This window comes from Pseudophryne corroboree, chromosome 1, assembly GCF_028390025.1.
Source record: "Pseudophryne corroboree isolate aPseCor3 chromosome 1, aPseCor3.hap2, whole genome shotgun sequence".
In the NCBI taxonomy this organism is placed as follows: Eukaryota; Metazoa; Chordata; class Amphibia; order Anura; family Myobatrachidae; genus Pseudophryne; species Pseudophryne corroboree.
The window spans coordinates 1,069,289,039-1,069,315,086 of NC_086444.1; the positions used below are offsets into that span (position 1 = coordinate 1,069,289,039).

A 26,048-nucleotide genomic window follows, 5' to 3' on the forward strand; every position below is an offset into this window, starting at 1 on the left:
CCATACACAGGCACTTTAAGATATACCAGTTGAACCAGTGGAGCAGAGAGCTGGGAGATGTCCAGCCCCTTATTAAACATTTGAGTAAGTTTTTCACAGAGGATGGACATATGCGTACACCTAGTAGTGAGGATTGCCGCTAGGACCTTGGAGATCACGAGTGCGTTCCACTGCGGGTGAATGGAACGCAAGACGTTATTCAATAGTATTCCATCAGGGCTTGAGCAACGGGCTATGAGCGCTTTGACTTCCGGTTCTCTGGAACGCATTTGCGTTCCATGCCCGGACCATTGAATGCGGCTGTACTCCTCTTCGGCTTGAACGACGGGTTAGGACTCCGCGCATCACTTCCGCTTCCGGTATTTTGGAACGCATTGCGTTCCACGTCTGGACTGTTGAATGCGGCTACACCAGAACCGTCAGAGCCCGAATAACGGGCCACTTAGAATGTCAGCCGCGCGGACCATCTATGTAGAGTGCTTCACGGTGAGCGTATGCAGCCACTCTAGAATTGATATCTGCTGAGTTGTTTTCCCAGAACGAGCACACTTCCGGTTTAGGGGTATATAGGCATCAGGGGCATTGCTAGACAGAGCATGCATCCTGGGAACACGCGGCAGATCACAGCACACGGTAAACCTGGTTTCTTAGTTTTGCCTCCCCATGTTTTTATCCACACGTTGTTGATATGTTTGTGTAAACCTTTTGGACACGCTTTGTGCTTATGCTTAGAGCCCGCACACTGAATAGTTAATATTGTTCCAGCAGGTTGCGCTGAGCAGCTGACTTCCATGACCTCAGGATACATCACATCTTGAGCATGATGACTATAGGTAACAGTTATGTCGATCTTGCCCACTTTCTGTTTTGACTGTAAGGAACGTGTAAGTTGTTTAACCATTGTTATTATATACATGCAGTCTCCTCAGGACTACCTACGAAACTGGCATGTTTTCGGCTTTGAACATTGTTATTCCGATTTTAAAGCTGCGTTTAAGTAACCGCTGGTCCTATGTGAGTCTCCGGTGTGAGTTTTTTTTTTTTTTTTTTTATATACATCATTTTCACCAGTGTGTCACATGGTGGATTGAGATACCTTTGGTTGTAAAGAACTGTGCATACCTTTAGGGACTAACATGGCTGTCTTGAACACGTGGGTGTTTTATTACACTATGGTTGAAGGTGTTTCATTAAGCAACATTTTAACTAGATTGATTATAGTCACTATGTGCACAGGGTAATTGAAGCCCGGTCCACATAGTTTTTCTGCCATCATCAAGGGGCCTGGGAGGCTGAGTCTCTTCTCTTTCTTGTATTCTTTTTAGGCATTGTTTAACGATTGCACATTTTGAAATATGATATCGTACTGCCTTTCTTGAAAAAGATCCTGTGGAAGGATCGAAACGTCGATTTATGAAGGCTGCTATAAAGAACATTGGATATTAAACAAAGTTTGTGAACATTAATATGTGTGAGAGTGCGCCCGCCACCTTCGTGGACATCTATATATATATATATATATATATATATATATATATTAAAGATGCTGTCTTAAGAGATATATATAATCAAACATGCCCAAAGAGACATGAGTATACTGGGTCCTAGAGTCAAAGCTATGTCGATTTCTGCTTGACGTGTCCTGTAGAATATGCAATGGACAGATGATGCCAACTTAAGTGGCATATGGAAGGCTGAGGATTGTGTGGAGAAGGGTTCTCGGACCTGGTCTCCACAGCTATAGCTGGTAATTCTGAAGGTATTGGCGGAAATGATGGTGCTCCTGCGGAAGCAAGGTGTCACTATTATCACGTACTTGGTCGATCTCCTCATAAAAGCGAGATCAAGAGAGCAGTTGCTGAACAGCGTATCACTTTCTCTGGAAGTGTAACAGCAACACGGCTGGATTCTATGTATTCCAAAGTCGCAGTTCGTTCCTACAGCTCATCTGCCTCTTCTAGGCATGATCCTAGACACAGACCAGAAAAGGGTTTATCTCCCGATAGAGATAGCTCAGGAGCTTGTGACACTGGTCAGAAATCTATTAAAACCAAAACAGGTGTCAGTGCATCACTGCACTCGAGTCCTGGGAAGGATGGTGGCATCATACAAGGCCATTCCCTTCGGCAGGTTCCATGCGAGGACCTTCCAATGGGACGTACTGGACAAGTGGTCCGGATCACATCTTCAGATGCATCGGTTAATCACCCTATCCCCCAGGGCCAGGGTGTCTTTCCTGTGGTGGCTGCAGAGTGCTCACCTTCTCGAAGGTCGCAGATTCGGCATTCAGGACTGGGTCCTGGTGACCACGGATGCAAGCCTCCGAGGGTGGGGGGCAGTCACACAGGGAAGAAATTTCCAAGGGCGGTGGTCAAGTCAGGAGACTTGCCTTCACATCAATATCCTGGAATTAAGGGCCATATGCAACGCCCTAAGTCAAGCGGAGAACCTGCTTCGCGACAAATCGGTGCTGATTCAGTCAGACAACATCACAGCAGTGGCTCATGTGAACCGCCAAGGTGGCACAAGGAGCAGAGTGGCGATGGCGGAAGCCACCAGAATTCTTCGCTGGGCGGAGAATCACGTAAGAGCACTGTCAGCAGTGTTCATTCCGGGAGTGGACAACTGGGAAGCAGTCTTCCTCAGCTGGTGCGACCTCCACACGGGAGAGTGGGGACTTCATCAAGAAGTCTTCACGCAGATTGCAAGGCGGTGGGAACTGCCACAGGTGGACATGATGGCATCCCGCCTCAACAAAAAGCTACAGAGATATTGCGCCAGGTCAAGAGACCCTCAGGCGATTGCTGTAGACGCATTAGTGACACTGTGGGTGTTCCAGTCGTTTTATGTGTTTCCTCCTCTTCCTCTCATAACAAAGGTGCTGAGAATCATAGGCAAAGGAGGAGTGAGAACAATACTCATTGTTCCGGATTGGCCAAGAAGGACTTGGTATCCAGATCTGCAAGAAATGCTCACAGAGGACCCATGGCCTCTGCCTCTCAGACAGGACTTGTTGCAGCAGGGGCCCTGTCTGTTCCAAGACTTACCGCGGCTGCGTTTGTTGGCATGGCGGTTGAACGCCGGATCCTGGCAGAAAAAGGCATACCGGATGAGGTTATTCCTACGCTGATAAAAGGCTAGGAAGGAGGTGACGGCTACACATTATCACCGTATATGGCGTAAAAAAAAAAAAATGTTGCTTGGTGTGGGGCCAGGAATGCCCCTACGGAGGAATTCAAGCTGGGCCGTTTCCTTCACTTCCTACAGTCGGGAGTGACATTGGGCCTGAAATTGGGTTCCATTAGGGTCCAGATTTCGGCCCTATCCATTTTCTTTCAAAAAGAACTGACTTCTGTTCCTGAAGTCCAGACGTTGTATAGGGAGTGCTGCATATTCAGCCCCCTTTTGTGCCACCAGTGGCACCTTGGGATCTTAACGTGGTGTTGAGTTTCCTGAAATCTCACTGGTTTGAGCCACTTAAGACCGTGGAGTTAAAATATCTCACGTGGAAAGTGGTCATGCTATTGGCCTTAGCTTCGGCTAGGCGTGTGTCAGAATTGGCGGCTTTGTCATGTAAAAGCCCCTATCTGGTTTTCCATATGGACAGGGCAGGATTACGGACTCGTCCGCAATTTCTGCCGAAGGTGGTGTCATCTTTTCATTTGAACCAACCTATTGTGGTGCCTGCGGCTACTCGTGACTTGGAGGATTCCAAGTTACTAGATGTAGTCAGGACTTTGAAGATTTACGTTGCCAGAACGGCTGGAGTCCGGAAAACTGACTCGCTGTTTATCCTGTATGCATCCAACAAGCTGGGTACTCCTGCTTCAAAGCAAACTATTGCTCGCTGGATCTGTAACACGATTCAGCAGGCTCATTCTGCGGCTGGATTGCCGCATCCAAAATCAGTAAAAGCCCATTCCACAAGGAAGATGGGCTCTTCTTGGGCGGCTGTCCGAGGGGTCTCTGCATTACAGCTTTGCCGAGCAGCTACTTGGTCGGGTTCAAACACTTTTGCAAAATTCTACAAGTTTGATACCCTGGCTGAGAAGGACCTTGTGTTTGCTCATTTGGTGCTGCAGAGTCATCCGCACTCTCCCGCCCGTTTGGGAGCTTTGGTATAATCCCCATGGTCCTTACGGAGTCCCCAGCATCCACTAGGACGTTAGAGAAAATAAGATTTTACTTACCGGTAAATCTATTTCTCGTAGTCCGTAGTGGATGCTGGGCGCCCGTCCCAAGTGCGGACTTCTTCTGCAATACTTGTATATAGTTATTGCTTACATAAGCGTTATGTTATGGTTGCATCAGGTTTGTCTGATGCTATGTTGTTGTTCATACTGTTAACTGGGTAAGTTTATCACGAGTTATACGGTGTGATTGGTGTGGCTGGTATGAGTCTTACCCTGGATTCCAAAATCCTTTCCTTGTACTGTCAGCTCTTCCGGGCACAGTTTCCTTAACTCAGGTCTGGAGGCGGGGCATAGAGTGAGGAGCCAGTGCACACCAGTAGTCCTAATTCTTTCTTAAAGTGCCCTGTCTCCTGCGGAGCCCGTCTATTCCCCATGGTCCTTACGGAGTCCCCAGCATCCACTACGGACTACGAGAAATAGATTTACCGGTAAGTAAAATCTTATTTTCTCAAACATGGAGGAAGATGAAGGTAGAGTGGATATCTCGTGCCTGTGCGGCATCGTGCCAGTAACTGCAGAAAACGATGATTTACCAGATATAGAAGATGGAATCGCCTAATCACTCTGGTTCTTATAGACATGTCTTCTCACGCTACCAAATGCCTGGCAAGTATCCCCTTAAGTAGTTCTCAAAAGCAAGTCACAGATAAGGCAGGCACTCGCCCCATTTGAGACGGAGACGCTCCAAAAGCACCCTGGTGGGGGGTACTGTAGGTGCCCAAGAGAAAAGCAATCCCACAAGCTGCCAGAAGTCGGCAGGAGCAGAGCAGTACAGGACCCAGCAGGTGCCAAGACACCAGGGAAGGAAGCAGCACTGTTATGACAGCTTGTAAAGGCATCAGAAGGGCTCAGGGACAGTATAAAGACAGCACCAAATAAAATTTGTTCAGAATTATAGCTAGAACCCACCTGTAGCTGATGTTCTCAGTGCAAGGGTCATGTGCCCAGAAATAATGACAGCAAGTGGTACTTTCTGAGAGGTGAACGGAGGGGCTTTGGTCATCACAATATAATTTCTGATACATGCTTTCTGCAGAGGCTGGAGTGAGGAGACAGAAGTAACTGTGCTAGCGATATTGTGTATAATACTTTCATAGCGGGAACGTGATAGCCAGATTTATAGGCCACCTTCAGGGCCAGCCATGTTCAGAATATATTTTGCCTTTACTCAAATTTGCATCTTGCAGGATATGTGAAGGTGTGCATCCACATACTACTATATACTGTTCCAATGGGTCTTACTGAAAGTTCTGTGAAAGTCCTTGTACAGACAGGTTGAGGAAGTCCTGTACAGATGTACAGCACGTAGGTACAATATTTGCATAACATACGGAGCCCGCAGTGCTGGACAGTTCAGTCCTTCTAACACCTTTCAGTGTTCACCCCAGGACCAATTTGACATGCATGCCTCCTGGCTTTTTTTTAATTTTTTTTTTATCTACACACAACCTGTCACAATCCTGCTCCAGGCATCTGACGGACAAAATCAGAGTCACGCTGCGCTTATGTTACTTTGACAGGCGCCGTAAGCAGAGATCCCTCCCCTGTTGTTTGAGGCAGGATGTGGTTTGTACAGAGAGAACATTGCAGTGGAGGGTACACTGACAGTGCCGATTTGCATTGTCTCAGGGTGCATTGTTATAGCAGTTATATCTGTATCCATTCAGATTACACCTCCCACACCCGGCTACTTCTAATGCCACCCGGCTCGCAAGTACAGAAATTGCGATTTTCTGCTGCGGGGTACACTGGGCTCCACCAGGATAGACATAGGGGTGTAGAGTAGGATCTTGATCCGAGGCACCAACAGGCTGAAAAGCTTTGACTGTTCCCAGAATGCATAGCGCCGCCTCTTCTATAACCCCGCCTCCCTGCACAGGAGCCCAGTTTTGTAGTTGGTGCCGCAGATAGCAGGCACATAACAGAGGGGCTGCTCTGGGCAGCCCTAAGAAGAGCTTTTTGAGAAGAAAAGTGAAGACTTCAAGGGCTGCAGCAGTGTGTACATGTCTTGTGACATTCACTGCTGCAGCTCCAACTCTCCCCAGCGGCGCTGTACACTCCCGAGCCCTGGTTGCCGGGTAACAACAGCAGGAGGCTCCGGTTTTCTTCTATGGTCAGGCACACACGACGGGGGTTCTCCGGGATCGCGTGGCCGCGCTTCGGGAGGTGGAGAGTGGGTCCCGCTTGCGGGACCCGTACTTTATTGCGATCCGGCGCAGTCAGTGGGAGGTGGGCCGCGCGCGCTGGCGGTGGGCACTGTGGCAGTACAGGTGATCCCACTAGATCACCAGGGCATGGGTGCAGGTCAGGTTTTCCCTTAAAACCATTTTACTAGTAGCCCACAGTACCCGGTAGTTTTGCCAGCAGGGGGATAAGGCTTAGACCTGGAGCCCCTCCCCCAGCCCCAGGGCGCAAATTCCCACAAATGTTCCCGCCCTGGAGCTGCATATCTGTCTCTCCCTCACTCCCTGTCAGTGTTTGGGCGCCATTTCTCTCAGCTACACTGTTTCTGGGACTGCTTGGGCAAATCCTCCTGTGTAAAGTCGCCTGGTTGTCAGTGCTGTGGCTTTACATGACACTTAAGTATTCTACCTGCCAATTAGACAGTGTTAGTTAAGAGAGTGCATTTAGTCAGGGATTTCTAGTACAATTACCCTGTGATATACATCTAGTTCTTACTGTGCAGTGTTATATCTATTGACTACATAGCTATATAAGCTTGTCCAGTGCATTATTATTGTTCGTAATAACCTCTGCATTGTACAACTGTGACTATATGTGTGTGCATTAGCTTGCTGAGTGGTTTCCATTTCGTGTCTCTCACTCAACTTGCTATCCCTATATTCTATAACCTGAGGGGGCTTGGTGCGTCAGGTTTTAAATTTATATAGGATTTTCACAAGATACGTATTTTTCTCTGTGATTTTAGTCACCATATCTCTCCTATATCTCTGCTTGTGCTGACTACACTGCGCAGGGGTTTGGGTTTAGGGATATAGTGCTGTTGCCAATTGTACTGTGTTACCTGATACTGCAAGTTATATCATGTCTGCTTCTGAATGTAACTGTTCTGGGGCTGAACACACTGCCGGTTTTGCTGAAGCCACAGGTCCATATGAGGAGAATATAGCAGCTGTGGGCTCTGCTTCTGGGGGCTCCTTGCCCCCCAGTGGGACTGTGGCAACGGAGGTACATACTGACCCACCATGGGCTGCTTTTTCCACGCTTCTACATACGCTAGTTAATAAACGAACACCCCCTATGGGACCCCCTATGCCGGTGCAACCGTATGTGGTCCCTGCAGCTAACCCGCCATGGGCGGACAATTTATCTGCTCAATTGAAGAAGTTGAACCAGTCCCTGACTACTAAAAAGTCTGACCCTCGCTCGCCTAAGCCCAAGGGGTCCTCTAAGCGATCTCTTATCTCCTCACAATCCAATGCTGTCACTGACACCTCGTCTGATGAAGATGGCACTTACACTGACCCCACAGATTCTGACACAGACACTGCTGATGGGGAGGGTAGTTCACATGGGGATGTTCCTGATCTTTTGGAGGCTATTAAGTTGATTTTACAGATTACGGATGATCCCGAGCCATCCGTCCCTCCTAAGAAACCAGATAGGTTCAAGCGTCAGAAGGTGGTTAAACAAGTTTTACCTCACTCTGACCACCTAGTGGATGTACGTCAGGAACCCTGGGAAAACCCGGGTAAGAAGTTTGTGCCTCAAAAGAAGATGCTGGCTCGCTATCCCCTCGCGCCAGAGCTGTCTAAAAATTGGGAAACGCCTCCTCCAGTAGACTCACATGTGGCTAGGATGGTGGTTTCCTCAGCTCTACCTGTCACTACCGTCGCGTCTCTAAAAAGAGCCTACGGATAAACGTGTGGAGGGTTGTCTGAAAGCGATTTACACCCTCACGGGTGCTGCACAAAGGCCCACTATTGCAGCAACATGGGCTGCAGAGGCTATTGAAGCATGGCCCTTGGAGTTAGAAGCTGAAATCTCTTCTGACAATGCTTGTCATATATTGTCACAGCTTCTCACTATATTAAAGAGGCGGCTTCTGATGCCGGTATTCTAGCAGCCAAGGCCTCTACTACATCAGTCCTGGCACGCCGGATATTGTGGCTGAGATCCTGGTCTGTGGATCTGGACTCTAGAAAAACCCTGGAGGTACTCCCTTTCAAGGGAGATATTCTGTTTGGGGAGGACTTAAAATAAGATAGTGGCTGACTTGGCTACTGCCAAAACTGCCTGTCTGCCAAGTACCACTCCTTCTGTGTCGAAGGCTAAAGGTACTTCCTTTCGCCCCTTTCGTTTTTCAGGTAAAGCAAAAGGTCAGGCATACAACAAGCAGGCCCGCACTTCCAAACCTGGTAAGGCGAAGCCCAAAAGAGCCTGGGCGGCCTGTCAGCAAGCTTCCAAGACCGATCAGCCTGCTGCATGACGGGGCAAGACTCCCTCTGGGGGATCCCAGGGTGGGGGGGCCGGCTTCTAGGGTATACCCAGGAATGGTTGAAGACCACTTCAGATGCCTGGGTACGGGAAGTCGTCACTCGAGGTTACGCCATAGCCTTCAAAAACCGACCCCCTCATCGATTTTGCCGGACAGACGTCCCGTTGGACCAGACAAAGGCAAACACTTTACATTCGGTGGTACAGACCCTCCTGGATACAGGAGTCGTAGTACAGGTGCCTCTTGCGCAGAGGAGCCGGGGGTACAATTCTCCGCTGTTTCTAGTCCCGAAACCGAATGGGTCTTCCCGGCCCATTCTCAACCTCAAGGCATTGAACAAGTTTGTGAAGGTTTCCAAGTTCTGTATGGAAACCCTTTGCTCTATAGTTCTGGCCTTGGAACCTGGGGACTACATGGTCTCCCTGGACATACAGGATGCTTACCTGCATATTCCTATAGCAGCGTCAGGACAGGGTTCGTTGCTTCCTTTCTCATCCGCAAGTGTCGATACATTCGGCGATGCAGGTGCTGGGCCTCATGGTGTCAGCATTCGACATGGTGGAGTATGCTCAATTCCATTCTCGCCCCCTCCAGAAGCTGATTCTAGCCAAGTGGGACTGCCTGCTTCACCGGATCAGGTCTCGCATGATCTCATTGACTCCGGAGGTCCGTCTGTCGCTGCTCTGGTGGCTCCAGGACCAACAATTGTGCAGGGGCCGTCCCTTCTGGATATCCGACTGGGTACTGTTGACGACAGATGCCAGTCTAAGAGGTTGGGGCGCGGTGCTGGAGCAACACTCCCTTCAGGGTCAGTGGACCAAGGAGGAATCCCTCCTCTCGATCAACATTCTGGAATTGCGGGCGGTCTTCAATGCGTTGAACCTGGCCCAGCATTTAACTCAGAACCGTCCTGTTCAAGTACAGTCTGACAACGCCACCACAATGGCTTACATAAATCATCAAGGCGGCACTCAAAGCCGTTTGGCAATGAAGGAAGTCTCCCGGATTCTACATTGGGCGGAACGCCATCTACCGGCCATATCGGCTATATTCATTCCGGGAGTCATGAATTGGGAAGAGGACTTTCTCAGTCGTCAGGACGTACATGCTGGCGAGGGGGGCCTCCATTCAGAAGTGTTTCAACTCCTAGTGGAAAAGTGGGGCCTTCCAGACGTAGATCTGATGGCATCTCGACACAATCACAAGGTTCCGGTCTTCGGAGCAAGTGCCGTGGAGGTTTCGGCTGCTGTACGTGTTCCCTCCGGTGTCACTCCTGCCCAGGGTATTTCGGAAGTTCAAGAAAGAAAGAGGAATTCTGCTCCTCATAGCTCCAGCGTGGCCCAGGCGGCACTGGTTCTCAGACCTGCAAGGCCTATCGTCAGAGCGTCCAATTCTACTTCCACAACGCCCAGACCTCCTCGTTCAGGGCCCCTGTGCCTACCAGGACCAAGCCCGGCTGTCTTTGACGCCGTGGCTCTTGAAGTTTCCATCTTAAGGGCTAAAGGGTTTACTGAGGCGGTCATTCAAACTATGTTGCGGGCCCGGAAACCGGCTTCGGCTCGGATTTACTATAGGGTCTGGCATACTTACTTTGTTTGGTGCGCATCTAACAGTTATGACGCTTCCAAGTTTAGTATAGCCAAGTTGTTGGCTTTTCTTCAGCAGGGCCTGGACTTAGGCCTGCGTCTGGCCTCCCTCAAGGTTCAAATATCTGCCTTGTTGGTGTGGTTTCAGAGAAAGATTGCGACCTTATTTGATGTGCATACCTTTTACTCAGGGTGTGTTTCGTATCCAACCTTCCTATGTCCCGCCTGTGGCTCCTTGGGACTTGTCGTGGTTTTGGAGGCGTTACAAGAGTCTCCGTTTGAACCTCTTGGTTCAGCTGATCTTAAGTGGCTTTCCCTTAAGGTGGTGTTTCTGCTGGCTATTGCTTCAGCTATTGTAGTTCCCCATATCTGATATTTCACCGTGACCGGGCGGTTCTTAGGACTTGTCCCGGATATTTACCTAAGGTGGTTTCTTTGTTCCACCTTAATCAGGAGATTGTGGTTCCGGCACTTGTTTCTCCTGATCTGTCTCCCAAAGAGCGGTCTTTGGATGTGGTACGGGCTCTCCGTATCTATGTGAAGAGAACTGCTTCTATTAGAAAATCTGATTCTCTCTTTGTGCTGTTTGGATTTCACAAACGGGGCTGGCCTGCTCACAAGCAAACTTTGACCAGATGGATTAGAATGGTGATTGCACATGCTTATGTGAGGGCTGGTCTCTCGGCTCCTGCTCACATTACGGCCCATTCTACTCTGTCTGTTGGACCTTCTTGGGCGGCCCGCCGTGGTGCGACCCTTGAACAATTTGTGCAAGGCGGCTACATGGTCCTCTGCGAACACGTTCATAAGGTTCTATGCCTTCGATACTGCCGCTTCCCAGGATGCTTCCTTTGGACGCAGGGTTCTTGTGCCCGCTACAGTGTGTCCCCTCCCATAAGGAACTGCTTTAGGACATCCCCTCTGCCTATCCTTGTGGAGCCCAGTGTACCCCGCAGCAGAAACCGAGTTTTATGGTAAGTACTTACCTTTGTTAAAACTCTTTCTGCGAGGTACACTGGGCTCCACAAGGCGCCCACCCTGACGCACTTAGCTTCTTTGGGTTGGTATGGCATTAGCCGTTGACACTTCTCCTGTCGTGAGAGTGTGGTGTATGTGGCTACTAACCGTTGTCGTCTCTTTTCCTGCTACTGCATTGGGCTGGTTAACTAAAAACTGAGCTCCTGTGCAGGGAGGCAGTGTTATAAAGGAGGCGGCGCTATGCATTCTGTGAACAGTCAAAGCTTTTCAGCCTGTTGGTGCCTCGGATCAAGATCCTACTCTACACCCCTATGTCTATCCTTGTGGAGCCCAGTGTACCTCGCAGAAAGAGTTTTAACAAAGGTAAGTTCTTACCATAAAACCTTTTTTCTGAATCATGCTTCTGCTAAAAACCGCATGTGAATAGCTGCCCACAAAGGAAAAAGATGCCCACCAATGCAAATTGCGTATGTAATCGCATAACTGCAATGCATACGCAGAACTAGAGTACCATTGACTATTGTAGATGACCCATGGCTACTCAGAATGAGAATGCGTTATCATCTGGCACCATGTTTTAAATCGCAGTCAACATCCGATGCACATCCCAAAAACGTCCATGAAACGCCTGCGTTTCCCCAACCATTCCCTGCAAATGCCATGTGTATGCCCACAAATGCCCGCTTTCTGTAAATCAAATCCTGAAAAGATGCAATGGCAGCAGAATTGCAAAACGCGGGTCCCGCTCATGTAATGCGTTCAAAGCGCATGTGCAGTTGTCCGATCGGCTGATTTGCGATTTAGCAAATTGCAACTGAAGCTGAATAAGTCCCTTAGTACTAGAGCATACCCAGTGCGAAAACAGACCAGACGCGCTTCATAAACAGGTGTGCATTCAATTACCGTCAGCACCAAGGTGCTTACATTGTCCCCATTTAAATTGTCCAGGCAGTTAGATTCTGTCATTGTCTTTCAAGGTCATTGTGCCTCTTTACATGTCTTGATAAATGGATGAAATGCACAATGTGATTTTGATGTAACCTTTCTGGAGCAGCTAGACCATTTATTTAAAGAGTATGACTATTGCTTCAGGTCATTTACTAATTGGTTTACAGGTGCTTTGAAGCCACTTATTGAAAACTTGTCTCTCAGGGTAAGATGTTGTAAACTTACCTGACCCCAGTTATTTGTGTGTTTAATTTTTTAGGAGGTTGAAAAGCAGTGTCGCTGTGGCAAACACACAAGACAAATGCCTTGTCATAAGCCTTATCTATGTGAAACCAAATGCCCTAAAACTCGTGATTGCCAGAGGCATCAGTGCAAGAGAAAGGTAAGGCAAATACTCTGTGCTGTGGTGTTTCATATATTTGGGAAGCTGGTGCTTGAACCTTGTTCTAAATTCCCTGAAAAAAGTAAGTTACATCATCAGTGGACTGTAATTCATGTGATTCATAACGCATTTAGGGACATTAATGAATGCAGAAGAATGCATAGATTCATAGTGAAAGGTGTCTCTTCCTGCTCTGTAGTATCCTGTAACTACTGTTCTAGCACTGCTGCTTCTGGTATACAGTATGTCAGTCCAAAATTAGTATAGCAGTGTAGGGGTTTTACTTCTCATGATGGAAGTGCAGGCTGTACATGGGATTGATGAGTTCCAAGCAGGATTCCAGATATATGTAATAATGAGTTTTCTTTATGCATGAAAACAAAAGTAATTTTATGGAACAGTATACAGCAATGTTATGAACTGCAAGGGGTGGTGGCTGTGCGTATTTGGATTAAATATTATTTATTTAGCATGCGCATACTCTGCTTTACAGATAATATTACATTCACATCTTTTCTTTATCCAATCCATATTCCGCAACACATGTACACATACATTAATGTTATTTCTCTAGCATCCAGAAGGGATATTGGGGACTCTAGTACGATGGGGTATAGACTGGGTCCAAAGGAGCCGTTGCACTTTAAATTTATTCACTGGGTGTGCTGGCTCCTCCCCTCTGCCCCCTCCCACAGGAAGTTTAGAAAAAAGTGACCTCAGGAGAGGATGCACATCTCTGAGCTCCAGAGAGTTTTCTTCAATTTCTTTTTAATGTGTTTTATTTTAGGTATGCACCATGGGAGTTGGGGGGGGGGGGGGGGACGGGACGGACGGTTACCAGCCTTACGAGGTGCATACCCCTTGAGGGGTTGTTGTTCAGCGGGGCACTGCACCTGAAGGTGACATCAGTGGTGAGAACAAACCAGGGGCCCCAATAGGGGCGTCCCCTGGTTCACTGTGCGGCTGGGCGCGGCGTACGGGACCCTCCTGGGATGGGGGAGTCCTGCTAAGATCCCCCGTGCAGACTGGCTCACAATCGCTTAGACTAGCACTTGTTGTGATGTTTTTAAGCTGAAAGGAGACATTGCCAGTGTAAATAATAACTATAGCTCTGGCGCCATCGGAGGCGGCGGAGCTAACACCGCAGGACTCCTCAGACACGCTGGATATCTGGTACAGGGTGTAGCAAAGGGGGAGAGCTGCTATTGTACACTATCTGGGTCCTCTACAGGACAGAATTTATTAGTGTTTACTGTGATAAAGTTATCTGACAGCCACACCAGATTCTCTCCATTATCATCTGATTCTGTTTCATGTGAACAATGCAGCCAATCTTCACAACTCAGTGAAGGGGCTGAGGGAGAGGGTCCAGAGCCCTCCTGGCTTGGGGCTCTTAAAACTATGATGTCTGATATGTCATCACAATTGTCTGCTAATGTTCAGAAAACTCAGCTACTACAACAGGCTGTTGCAAATTTAGCTGCTAGATCAGATGTTCCACAGCCCCCCTCTCACTCAGGACCACAAAACCGTGGTTTCCCTGCTCTACTCTCTAAATCAGGTGAGTATATACAGGAGGATGGGGATGACTTGAATCCCGTTAGTGGGGATTCCGCTTCTGCTCAGGGTATTGAACCCCTTATTCTGGCTATAAGGGACGTGTTAAAGCTCCCTCTAGAAGATGCTGCGTCACAGCAGTCGTTTTTCTTTACACAAATCAAGCCTAATGTCACTTTCCCTGATTCTGCAGAGTTAGATTACCTATTTAAGTTAGCCTGAAAAAATCCAGACAAAAAATACCAAGTGTCAAAAACATTTTTGCACACTTTTCCATTTGCTCCTGAAGGTAGGAAATTCTGGGCAGAACCCTCGGAGGTTGACATATCAGTCTCTCGACTGTCAAAAAAGGCGGTGCTGCCTGTTCCGGGCTCCTTTACCATGAAGGACCCTGGGGACAGGTAAATGGAGACTACACTAAACCTGTATCTATACAGCAGCAGGTGTATTGCAAAGGGCGGTTATAGCGAGTTGCTGGATGACCTATGCCATTGATAGGTGGGCTACTCAAATTCAGGAGAGCCTCTCCAGGGATATGCCTCTGATCACTACGGTGACTCTCCTGAAGCACATTCAGGACACTGCACGCGTCCTATGTGACTCGCTCAAGGAGATGGGCAATATTAATGCTAGGACTTCTGCCATGGCAGTGTCTGTGCTCAGGGACTTGTGGTTGCGTCAGTGGATAGCAGTGTGGAGTCCCTCCCCTTTTCTGGGGAATGGCTCTTTGGGGTTGAGTTGGATACGTGGATTTCCAAAGTCACTGTAGGGAAATCCGCGTTACTCCCATCTGGGGCCCTCCGGCTAGGCGTTCCTACCCGGGGCCGTCTGTTCAGCCCTTTTGGACTAACAGATTTCGTTCTAGGGCCAGAGGTGCCTCCACTGCAACTAGAGGCACCAGAGAGGAGACGGGAAACCCAGCCGTCGCAGGTACTCAGGAGAGCATCCGTTCCGCTTCCACTGAGGCCTCGGCATGATGGTGCCCACCCACCTCGAGGTGAGAGCTCGACTGCGTCACTGGGAAAGCTCCTTCCAGGATTCCTGGGTAAAGGAGCTCTTCTCTCAGGGCTACAAACTGGAGTTCGACGATGCTTCTCCCCAATGATTTTTCAAATCAAGCTTACCAGCTTTGGATGATTCGAGTGTTACGTTGCAACAGGCTGTGCAAGAAGTGGTCCAGTCTCAAGTCATTGTTCCTGTGCCACTGCACCAACAGGAAAAGGGTTACTAATCCAACCTGTTAGTGGTACTGACACCGAACGGTTCGGGGTGGCCCATTTTGTCTCTAAAATCCTTGAACCCTTGCCAAAGGTTTTCAAGTTCCAGGTGGACTACTTGTGAGCAGTGCTTGCAGGCCTGGAAGACCGGGAGCTTTTATTGCTCCTGCACTGTCCACTGGGATCTTTTATTGCTCCCGCTCTATCCAACTTCTGTCACACCATAGTTGGATCCTCAATTTGCGGAAGTTCCACCTGGAGCCAACTCGGCGGCTCCTGTTCCTGGGAATGTTGCTGGATAATGTGACCCGGAAGTTGTTCCTCCCATGAGACACAGTGAGAGCACTTCAGGAGATGGTCAGCATGGTTCTCCAGCCTACTCGAATATCCATCCATCCTTGCGTAGGATTGTTGGGAAAGAGGGTAGCCTCATACTAGGCAATTCAGTATGTAAGGTTCCCATGCCAGGATATTTCACTTGGATCTCCTGAGCAAGTGGTCCGGATCACATCTTCAGATACCTCAGGCCAGGATTTCTCTCCTGTGGTGGCAGCAGTCCTCCAACCCACAGGAAGGCCGACGTTTCGGGATCCAGGATTGGATACTCCTCAGTACAGATGCGAGTCTGCAAGGATGGGGAGCTGTAACCCAGGGGGCTCATTTCCAGGTGGTCAGCCCACGAAGCCCGCTTTCCGACCAACATTCTGGGACTTCGGGCCATCTTCAATGCTCTGCTTCAGGCCTCTCCTCTACACAAGGATCACGTGAACGAAGTACCGTCGGACAACGCCACAGCAGTGGCGTACATCAATCGGCAAGGAGGAACGAAAAGCAGAGCCTGCATGCGAGAGGAATGCAAGCATTCTTCATTCCGGGTGTGGACAACTGGGAAGCTGACTTTCTGAGTCATCACGATCTCCACCTGGGGGAGTGGGGGCTCCACCGTCAGGTGTTTCAGCAGATCATCGACCGGTGGGGTTGCCCACAAATAGACATGATGGCTTCTCGACTCGAAAAGAAGCTGCACTGGTATTGCTCACAAACCGGGGACCCTCAGGCGAGGGCAGTGGAAGCACTGACGTCGACTTGGCCTTACTGGCTGGTCTACCTATTTTCCTCCGATTCCATTGTTCCCAAGGGTGCTCAAGCGAATCAGAAATCATTGAGTCCAGGCAATTCTGATTGCCCCGGATTGGCCTCAGAGGGCATGGTATGCGGATCTTCTGGACATGTCTGTCGAAGACCCTTGGCCTCTACCACTTTGAATGGAGGATCTTCAAAAAGGACCATTTGTCTACCCAGACTTACGGCGACTTCGTTTGACAGCATGGAGGTTGAGCGGAATATCTTAGCTCACAACGGCCTTTCCAAAAAGGTTATTGCTACCATGGTTCAGACCAGGAAACCTATGACGTCAAAAAACTGTCATCATATCTGGAGGAGATATGTCTCTTGGTGCGAGGAATGCACGTATCCACCTGCAGAGTTCCACTTGGGACGTTTCTGACGTTTCCTGCAGGCTGGTGTGGATAAGGGCTTACGTCCGGGTTCCATTAAGGTCCAGATTTCAGCTCTCTTCATTTTCTTCCAGACACTATTGCCAGAAGTTTTGACCTTCTTACATGGGGTACTCGACGTACAACCTCCTTTTGTGCCGCCTACGGCACCCTGGGATTGGAATGTGGTGTTTGAATTTTTACAGTCCTCCTGGTTTGAACCTCTGAAGATAAGTACCTCACATGGAAGACTGTGACGTTACTGGCCCTGGTTTCTGCTAGACGTGTCTCAGACTTGGGGGCCTTATCGTGTAAAAGTCCATACTTGGTCTTTTACGAGGACAGAGCGGAGCTCAGGACTAGGCATCCGTTCCTGCCAAAGGTTGTCTTTGCGTTTCCCCTAAATCAACCTGTTGTGGTTCTGGCAAGTTCTGATTCTTCTGCTCCTCCAGAAGCGTTGGAGATCTATGTCAAGAGAATGGCTTGGATCAGGAGAACGGATTCTTTGTTTGTGCTCTATGATGCACAGAAACAGGGTTGTTCTGCTTCGATGCAGTCCATTGCCCGTTGGCTTAGGCTTACTATCCAACAGGCTTATGTGTTGGCAGTCTTACCAGGCTGTTCCTAAGTCTCTGAAGGCCCACTCTGAGATCAGTGGGCTCTTCCTGGGCAGCTACTTGTGGAATCTCTTCCTTTGCTACTGTGCCGAGCTGCTACCTGGTCGGGGAGGAATACCTTTGTGAAGTTCTACACATTTGATACCCTGGCCAAAGAGGATACCCAGTTTTCGGTGCTGCAGCAGTCTCTGCACGTTCCCGTCCGTTCTGGAAACTTTGGGACGTCCCCATCGTACAAGATTCCCAAATATCCCTTATGGATGCTAGAGAAAATAGAATTTTAATTACCTACCGGTAAATCCTTTTCTCGTAGTCCATAAGGGATATTGGGCGCACTGACTTTTTTTCTGCAGTTTCTCTTTTATGTGTTTACCTGTTCAGCTGTTGCTGTTGTTGTTTCCAGCTGTTGCTGGTCGTTTGTATGTTAGTGGTGTGCTGGTTTATAAATCTCACCACTCTTTGTTGTCATGTTTCCTTCTCTCATATATGTCCTTTCTCCTTCGGGCACGTTTTTACCTATAATTGCCTGTGGGAGGGGGCATAGAGGGGAGGAGCCAGCACACCCAGTGAAGAAATTTAAAGTGCACCGGCTCTTTTGGACCCCGTCTATACCCCATCGTACTAGATTCCCCAAAATCCCTTATGGACTACGAGAAAAGGATTTATCGGTAGGTAATTAAAATCCTATTTTTGTGGGGGCAGAGTCCAAATAATCTGCCAGGGGAGAACATTCAAACCTCACACAGATAGGCACTTGTTGGGAAACAAAGACCTTAGTGCTATAGTGCTATGAGGCAGTGGCTGCCCCACGGTTAGCATAATGGTTATACAGTGTGTTTTTTGCCATTCAAAACAGAGATTAATACCCCTTTCACACAGAAACAAAATTACCGGGTGAAGCAGTTCCACCCGATGATTTCATGAAACACACTGGTCCTTTTTCTGTGTGAAAGGGTCGACCCGGGTTGAAATTCTCGGGACTTCAATCCTGGAATTTACCAGGATCTGAGACACGGGAATTTCGACGCGGGTTGACCCTTTCGCACAGACAAAATACCCATGTTGATTTGCAAATTACTGGGTCGAAATTCTCGATCTGATAATTTGCTTGTCTGTGTGAAAGGGTGGGGTCAGGCAGGTCCCAGCAAAACTACCCGGCATTGAAATGCCGGGTAATTGTCGGGACTTTCAGACTTTTCTGTCTGACAGTGGTAGTACAGTACACTTCAGTGTTAAATAGCACTACTCTGTCCATCAATGCATCACATTTTTATAGGAGATGCGTGTTCAGAAGTGCAAATACACGAATATAAAACCTCAGAGGTTAATTCTATGGTTAAGATAATTTTCAGTATTTATTAATAAAATTAATACTGTACACATACCAGAATGATTGTATGATGACTCCGCGATATGCATTCAGCAAAATGACAGGTTTTGCCCCAAGCAATGTCCCCAACTCGCTCTGTTATTGGACCTTGTTAGAGGGATGGATTGGTGTGTTACTAGAATTTAAATAGAAGTAATGTGAGATTAACAAACATTGGGGCTCATTTATCAGCTATTTAAAACTCGTAGCGTATGATAAATGGTGTTCCAGCTAATCAGCTCCTCACTGTCATGTATTAAAAAAATGACCGTTGGGAGCTGATTATCTAGTGCACCATTTATTATACGCAACAAGTTTAAAATAGCTAAAACTCCTTGAGAAATGGGCCCCATTGTTCTTTATAAAATAAAATCAACGATAACAACAAAACCCAACACATCTTAGTTATTTCATATCCCAGACAGAAATCCAAACTATATAAATGACGTCAATATGTTTTGAATTTCTTTTATTATTTTTTTACTATGATTGTATCGCTTCACTGAAACCCTTTTAGTTATTATTCAGCACTACCAGGGTTAAAATAGCCATTATGTTTTGACTTCTTGTGGACTTTGACTGTCAGCAAGATAATATCACACCCTTTATTTTATTGACTTGAAGTCTCATTGAGTATTAATACGATTCATGTCCATGTGCAGCTTTATCACTTCATCTTCTAACCGCTGTTAGATTGTTAGACTGGCGCCAGGGTTTTGCATTTGAACTCCTTTTTTCCAGCAAATACACCTTCAGTAGCCTATCGGTGCCTTTATAATACCCTCCTTATTTGGAATGCAGTATAGATTCATCTGAAGGTTACAATTCAGCTAATATTTCATCTTTGCATCACACATGTTGGATCTATATGATTGTTTCCAGATCTACATATTGTTTAACCAAGGTGGTGTTTTTGATGTGTTGTAGTTCTCATTTATCTGTTTAGTTTGATAAGCTTAGGCAGAGAATTGATTGCTTCTCTGTCTTGAATATTGTCTTTGCCTGGAACACATTATGTTCCGTTCCAAAGTATAACTTAACCTCACTATTGCTGATTTAATATTTAAAGGACTTCAATGTTTTTTTGTTTTTTTTACTTTCATTTTGAGTGATATATTGTTAGTTCATAATTTCACAGATGTCTATTTAATTAGTTTTCTTATTTAAACATGTGAAATACTCCAGGCCACACCTCATGACAAAGTCAAATGATGAAAAGGGTTGGACTGTGGTTTGGAATGACATTGAAGCCTTGCACAATGCTGATCATGTCCTTGAACCCAGATACTGAATGGCGCCATTATACAGCAATAGCTGTGATATTTGTAGTCTTTCATACATTCTGGTACATGTACAGTTTACATTTGTTTATTAAAATATCAAGATCCATCCTCTCCACATAAGCACCCCATTATTGAGGTTAGTTCCTGAAAATTGGTCACTTAAAGGAGAAGCTCATTGGATAATTTATGGTCCCTTAATTACTTAAATGGTGACTAATACTGTTTTGCTTTTCTAAATAAATGCAGCCCTGATGTTACTTTTATTGACGTGCGTTATTATACGTAATTAAGAGTAAAACTAGCAGTCTTTATCTGATATACAGGAAAGCGTTTGCTGCGTGTGTGGTATAGTAGATGTACAGTCATTAGGTCTACCCCATATGGTCGAGATTAACAAAGGGCAACATATGAAAGTAGTCACAACTGGTCAACACAAATATGATCGACACACTTTCTTTGCATTTTTGGGATTTGTATCTAGATTTTCTATCTGGGACCACCATTGTAGAAACACGTCCCGTAGCGGGCACATTTTGGGCGCAGTGTCTCGCTCAGCTTCGCTCGCCACAAGGTTACTAAAGGTTATGATTTGTGACGTGGATAGTCAAGGATGGAAAAAGTCCAAAAACATGAAGATAAGCCCCCCAAAAAATGTGTTGACCATATGTGTGTCGACCATTGCCACGGTGACTATTTGAACCTGTCAGCTTCTTTCCAGTGTCTGCTTTTGTCAATGTCGACCTCATGCATGTCAAGCTATTGACTGTCGAACAAGACGTTGTAGATCTGTGATCTGGATCCCGTTTGCTGCATGTTGTGCAAAATGTCTGTGCACATAAAAATAAAGAGGGCAATCCTGTGCTTTATTACCATAATGGGGAAACTACTGCCCATCAATGAGTCTTTGTTCTTTCTTTTCCCGGCAGTCTGTTTTGTATCTGTTGTCCTCTTTCTAAAGTATATATTGATTTATTTTTCAGACCAAGTAGTGTGACTATAATGCCTCCATACTTTTTTTTTTTTTTTTAAATACATTTTCACCAAAATACCTGTCGATGGTTCTTAAAGGCGCTTTCTTTTCCCGTCAAATGATTCCGGATAAACTGTGTTTGTCAGTTACAGTCTCTAACCCTGTTAAGTATTTGTATTCGTGAACGATTGTCAATGATCTTTCCACCTTCAGATGACTTTTCTTTAGTTTGTACATTCACTTTTAAAGGGGGTGGTAATTCTGTCCGACATCCAGAATGCCGACATCCAGAATCTAACATTCACAATGTTTACAAGACCATTCCCTCATCCTAACACTGATATGTTCAAGTGGACATGCGTAATGTCATCTTGTTGCATGTCAACATTCTGAATTATTCGACATTAGTGTCGACATTGTGATTGCGTACCCTCTTCACCTGTTATGAAATATACTGTTTTATCATTCTAAGTTCCTTCTGTGTTTCTCCAACCATGTCTTTGTAGCATCCGGCATCTAGTTTATCTACCGTGCCTTTGGATATTGTTGTCTTACGTGTCGAATGCTCATTAGTCCTGTGTTGTAAAGCAGCAAAATAAATAATTTACTGATTTATAGAAATGCATAAATGAAAAACACAAGGTGGCCAGAAAGGCAGTTTAGAAACAAAAATGATGGGAATGAATGTACAAGACAAAAACTTAGAATGCGTAGCTGGTTAGGACGCTCACAGCAGCTGATAGATTTTCAGCCTTGTCCACTGAAATTGTGTGAGGCCATGGCTGCTTGTTACAAGTTTTAGGACAGTGATGGCTAACCTTGACACTCCAGCTGTTGTTGAACTACACATTCCAGCATGCCCTGCATCAGTTTTAGCATGGCCAAATAGCAAAACTGTAGCAGGGCATGCTGGGATGTATAGTTCAACAACAGCTGGAGTGTCAAGGTTAACCATCACTGTTTTAGGATAAGGAATGTACAGATGTATTCTCGTACATCTAGCCTCAATACACCACGCAGCGCGAGATGCCTGGCATTCTCCTAGCATCTGGCGTCTTTTTCTGCTGAAAATACATGTCTGTCGCATATCGACTAGGACACACAAGGAGACTGTGGGGCTAATTCAGACCTGATTGCTGCTGTGCGTTTAGGTCTGAACTGCGCATGTGCATGCCAGAGATGCCATCGGCATCTCAGCCCAGCGATCGCCTCTGCCTGATTTGACAGGCAGAGGCGTTCGCTGGGCGGGAGCCACTGTTTTGAGGGCGCGGGCCGGGCATTGCAGGCATGCCCAGATCGCGTGGAGGGCAGGCCGTGGCGGCTGCGTGACGTTACTCGCAGCCGCTGAGACTCTGGATGTGACAAGTAGCACCCTGCCAGCGCGCAGGAGCTGCGTAGGTAGGGAGCTACTTGTCAAGTACAAAAGCATTGCCGCTGTGCGATGCTTTTGTACTTGGGAGGGGGATGGCCTGACATGCGGGGCGGCCTAGCCCCGTGCTGGGCTTCTCCCCGCATGTCAGAGTAAATGATCGTAGATGTGCTAAATTTAGCATATCTACAATCCACTCTGAATTACCCCCTGTGACACTTGTATATCTGTGTGTGGCTGAGTATGTATACGAAGCACAGTGGAAGTGCTGTGATGCACTGGTCACAGCTTTTTCCCACGCCAAGTTCTGTTATGTTTCAAATATAGACTCAGTCGCATATTAAGTTATTCAGCACAGATTCCTGGTGCATCCTAGTCATTGCAACTGAGATGCGTTATCAGCAGAAAAAGGCACAAAAGTTACACCCGACACCCGCAGGGTCTCACGGGACCTGGTGCGCCTAGAGCAGTGATGGCTAACCTTGACACTCCAGCTGTTGTTGAACTACACATCCCAGCATGCCCTGCTACAGTTTTAGCATGGCCAAATAGCAAAACTGTAGCAGGGCATGCTGGGATGTGTAGTTCAACAACAGCTGGAGTGTCAAGGTTAGCCATCACTGGCCTAGAGGGACTGTCTGGCACGACTACAGCAATGATCTATGAGGACACATCTGTAGTAGCCTCCTATTCTGTTACAATGGTGTGATTCTGTCAATTTACAAACTGGCGTATGTGACACAGTAAAACTCTCTTGTAAATTTGTCAGAAAGATACCGTTTTAAACTATGTGTTGCTGGAAGTGGGTCTACTCTCACCCTTAAATACACACAGGCATACAATTTCATCAGGAACCTGGATTATATGGGGGGCAGCGAACCAGCAAGCAGCATGGAAAATCCTGTGGGGTATTATGTATGTTGAGAATGCACAAGTTAAATGTCTAGTGGGTCGCAAAACCAAGATCTTGTAAATTCAGAGCGATGCATAGCATTCAGGTCATAAATGTCAAAAAGCGTTATATAAGTGCAGTAGGTGTTAGTCACAGGTCAGCTGCGAATTGGCATAGTCAAAGTGTGAAATCTAGGTCCCATAGGAAAAGACCAATAAAGTGTGCAGAAAGAACAAACCGTCAATTTATGTGACAGCTCCTAAAGGGCCCCGACATACAAGGAATATATACACAACACGAGGGTACAAAAGGGGACAACTGGGGACCATAAAGAACGTCTGAGTGTTGCGCATCTGAATCATTGGGATATTGGCAAGATAGTACTGAACAAGAAGACAGTGTTACAAACCCAGTTGTTCAATTCTCAGAAACATTATCTTTGTCTTCGGCCTCCAAATAGCGCAGGCCAAGGATTATCGTCACCAGGCCATAAGCAGATAATTTCACAGTACTGTAAGTACGGATGACAGAACCTCGTTCTGTTGTGTGGAAAATTGCTGAAAACAAATGGTCTGACCCTCGAGTATCTAACTTTTTTTTTTTTTTTTTTCCATATACCTTTAAAGAAACTTACATGCAAGACAGTTCTGTTGAGGGGATGTAGTCAATATCCCAGCTGTCGGGATCCTGCCAGTCAGAATACCGACGCCAGGATCACGACCGTCGAGAATGCTGGCAGCGGCGCCATGGCTATTCCCACTTGTGGGTGTCCTCTACACCCATAGAGTGGGAATAGAACCTGTGGCAAGCACAGCGAACCACCGAACCCACAAGGGGCATTCTAGCGCTCGCCCAGCTGCCGGCATTCTGGTGACCGGGAACCCGGGGTAGGTATTCTGACCTCTGGGATCCCGGCTGCCGGTATTCCAACACCATAAGTGTGGTCTGTTCCTCTGGTTCTCCCTTATCCCTCGCATAGAGTACAGCATTCAGCGCTACAGTAATGGCAGGGCACAGAGCAGAGCCACAGATGGAAGATGCGGGAGAGGACACTTTATAATGTACATTAAACATTTGGAATAGTTGGGGGAGTATCATTTTAATGTAAGCGAGGGTAGGGAACGGTTACTGTGGGGGGTTTTTTCATGCAGTGTTGGGCATAGGTTACTTATTAGTGGGGTGATGGTAAGAGGTATTTATTTGATGGTGGGGTCGTCTTGTAACCTTACTGCCAACGTTGGCAGGATCTGTCAGTGAATCACATATTATATTTGTAGGATTGTCAGTGCTGGTCAGGTTATTTGTATGATGACATGGTCATATTGAGCAATTCATTTGTGTTCTGTTTAGTGCATAACTGGTGACCATTATATTGTGTTCTTAATGTTAGACCATCCGGCCAGCCCTGTCTTAAGTGTCCCAGGCCAGCCAAAGCCTTAATCCAGCTCTGCCTTCATCCCATATTTACAGGCTGTTCAGCACCGGGTATGACTCCCCTCCTATAGCTACCCCTGGACTCTGAATACAAGGTTATAGGAGTTTTTGCGCCCATAATAAATCTGCAGTAATATCTGGCCTTATGTTTCACATATAAAGTAAGCCCATACTGGTGGCCACTATTAAAATAATATAGACGTGTCTGCTGAGAATTATATAAGGGGTACCAGACACCCTTCTTTCCTACTAGGTACCAATTGTCTTAGTCCTATCACCCAAGTGTGCTCTGCCATTGCCCTCATAGTATTACAGGTTGAGTATCCCTTATCCAAAATGCTTGGGACCAGAGGTATTTTGGATATCGGATTTTTTCCGTATTTTGGAACAATTGCATACCATAATGAGATATCATGGTGATGGGACCTAAATCTAAGCACAGAATGCATTTATGTTTCATATACACCTTATACACACAGCCTGAAGGTCATTTTAGCCAATATTTTTTGTATCTTTGTGCATTAAACAAAGTGTGTGTACACTCACACAATTCATTTAGGTTTCATATACACCTTATACACACAGCTTGAAGGTCATTTAATACAATATTTGTAATAACTTTGTGTATTAAACAAAGTTTGTGTACATTGAGCCATCAAAAAACAACGTTTTCACTACCTCAATCTCAGTCAAAAAGTCCGTATTTCGGAATATTCCGTATTTCGGAATATTTGGATATGGGATACTCAACCTGTACTGGATAAATTAGTTTGGTAATATTCCAATCTGAGCATTCCATCAGCAGTGTATTTGCAGGCAGTTTAGTAGAATATATTCCTTTTGCTATAGAAGTTGATCTACAGTAACCATAGTCTAAGCCAAACCACTTTATGTAACAGAGCAACCAGGTTTGGTATCTCATAAGAAGATGTCTTGGGGAAGTTTGCAAGTCCATTTTACGGCTTACCACATAATTATCGCCTGCAAATACTCTAGAAGCCCTGGATTTTTAGGCAGTGTGCAAGTTCCTGTGACTTTTATCTGACCAGCTAGTTAGCATAGGCAGAACTCGGACAGGGCCATTAAAACCACCTCTTTACCAGTACCTGAAGAAAACATGGCTTGTTGTCGGATATTTTAGCGACGTGAAGTGACAATATGGGGATCTGTATGAAATACCTACAATCAAAATCCAGACGGTCAAAATACCAACAATTGACCGATGGTCAAAATACCGACACGGTCAAAATAAACAGTGTCGACAGGTCAAACAGTCGACACGTGGTTTTTTTGTGTGT

The 26,048-nt window shown here is 46.6% G+C and overlaps 1 protein-coding gene across 1 annotated transcript in view; it reads left to right on the top strand.

Annotated features, from left to right (window-relative positions):
• The window catches only part of NFXL1 (nuclear transcription factor, X-box binding like 1), a 202,595-nt gene that overhangs the window by 45,569 nt on the left and 130,978 nt on the right, over positions 1-26,048 (top strand). The window contains exon 11 of the mRNA XM_063920974.1: positions 12,424-12,546. Coding sequence (XP_063777044.1) covers positions 12,424-12,546 — 123 coding nt within the window. The remainder of the gene's footprint in view (positions 1-12,423; positions 12,547-26,048) is intronic.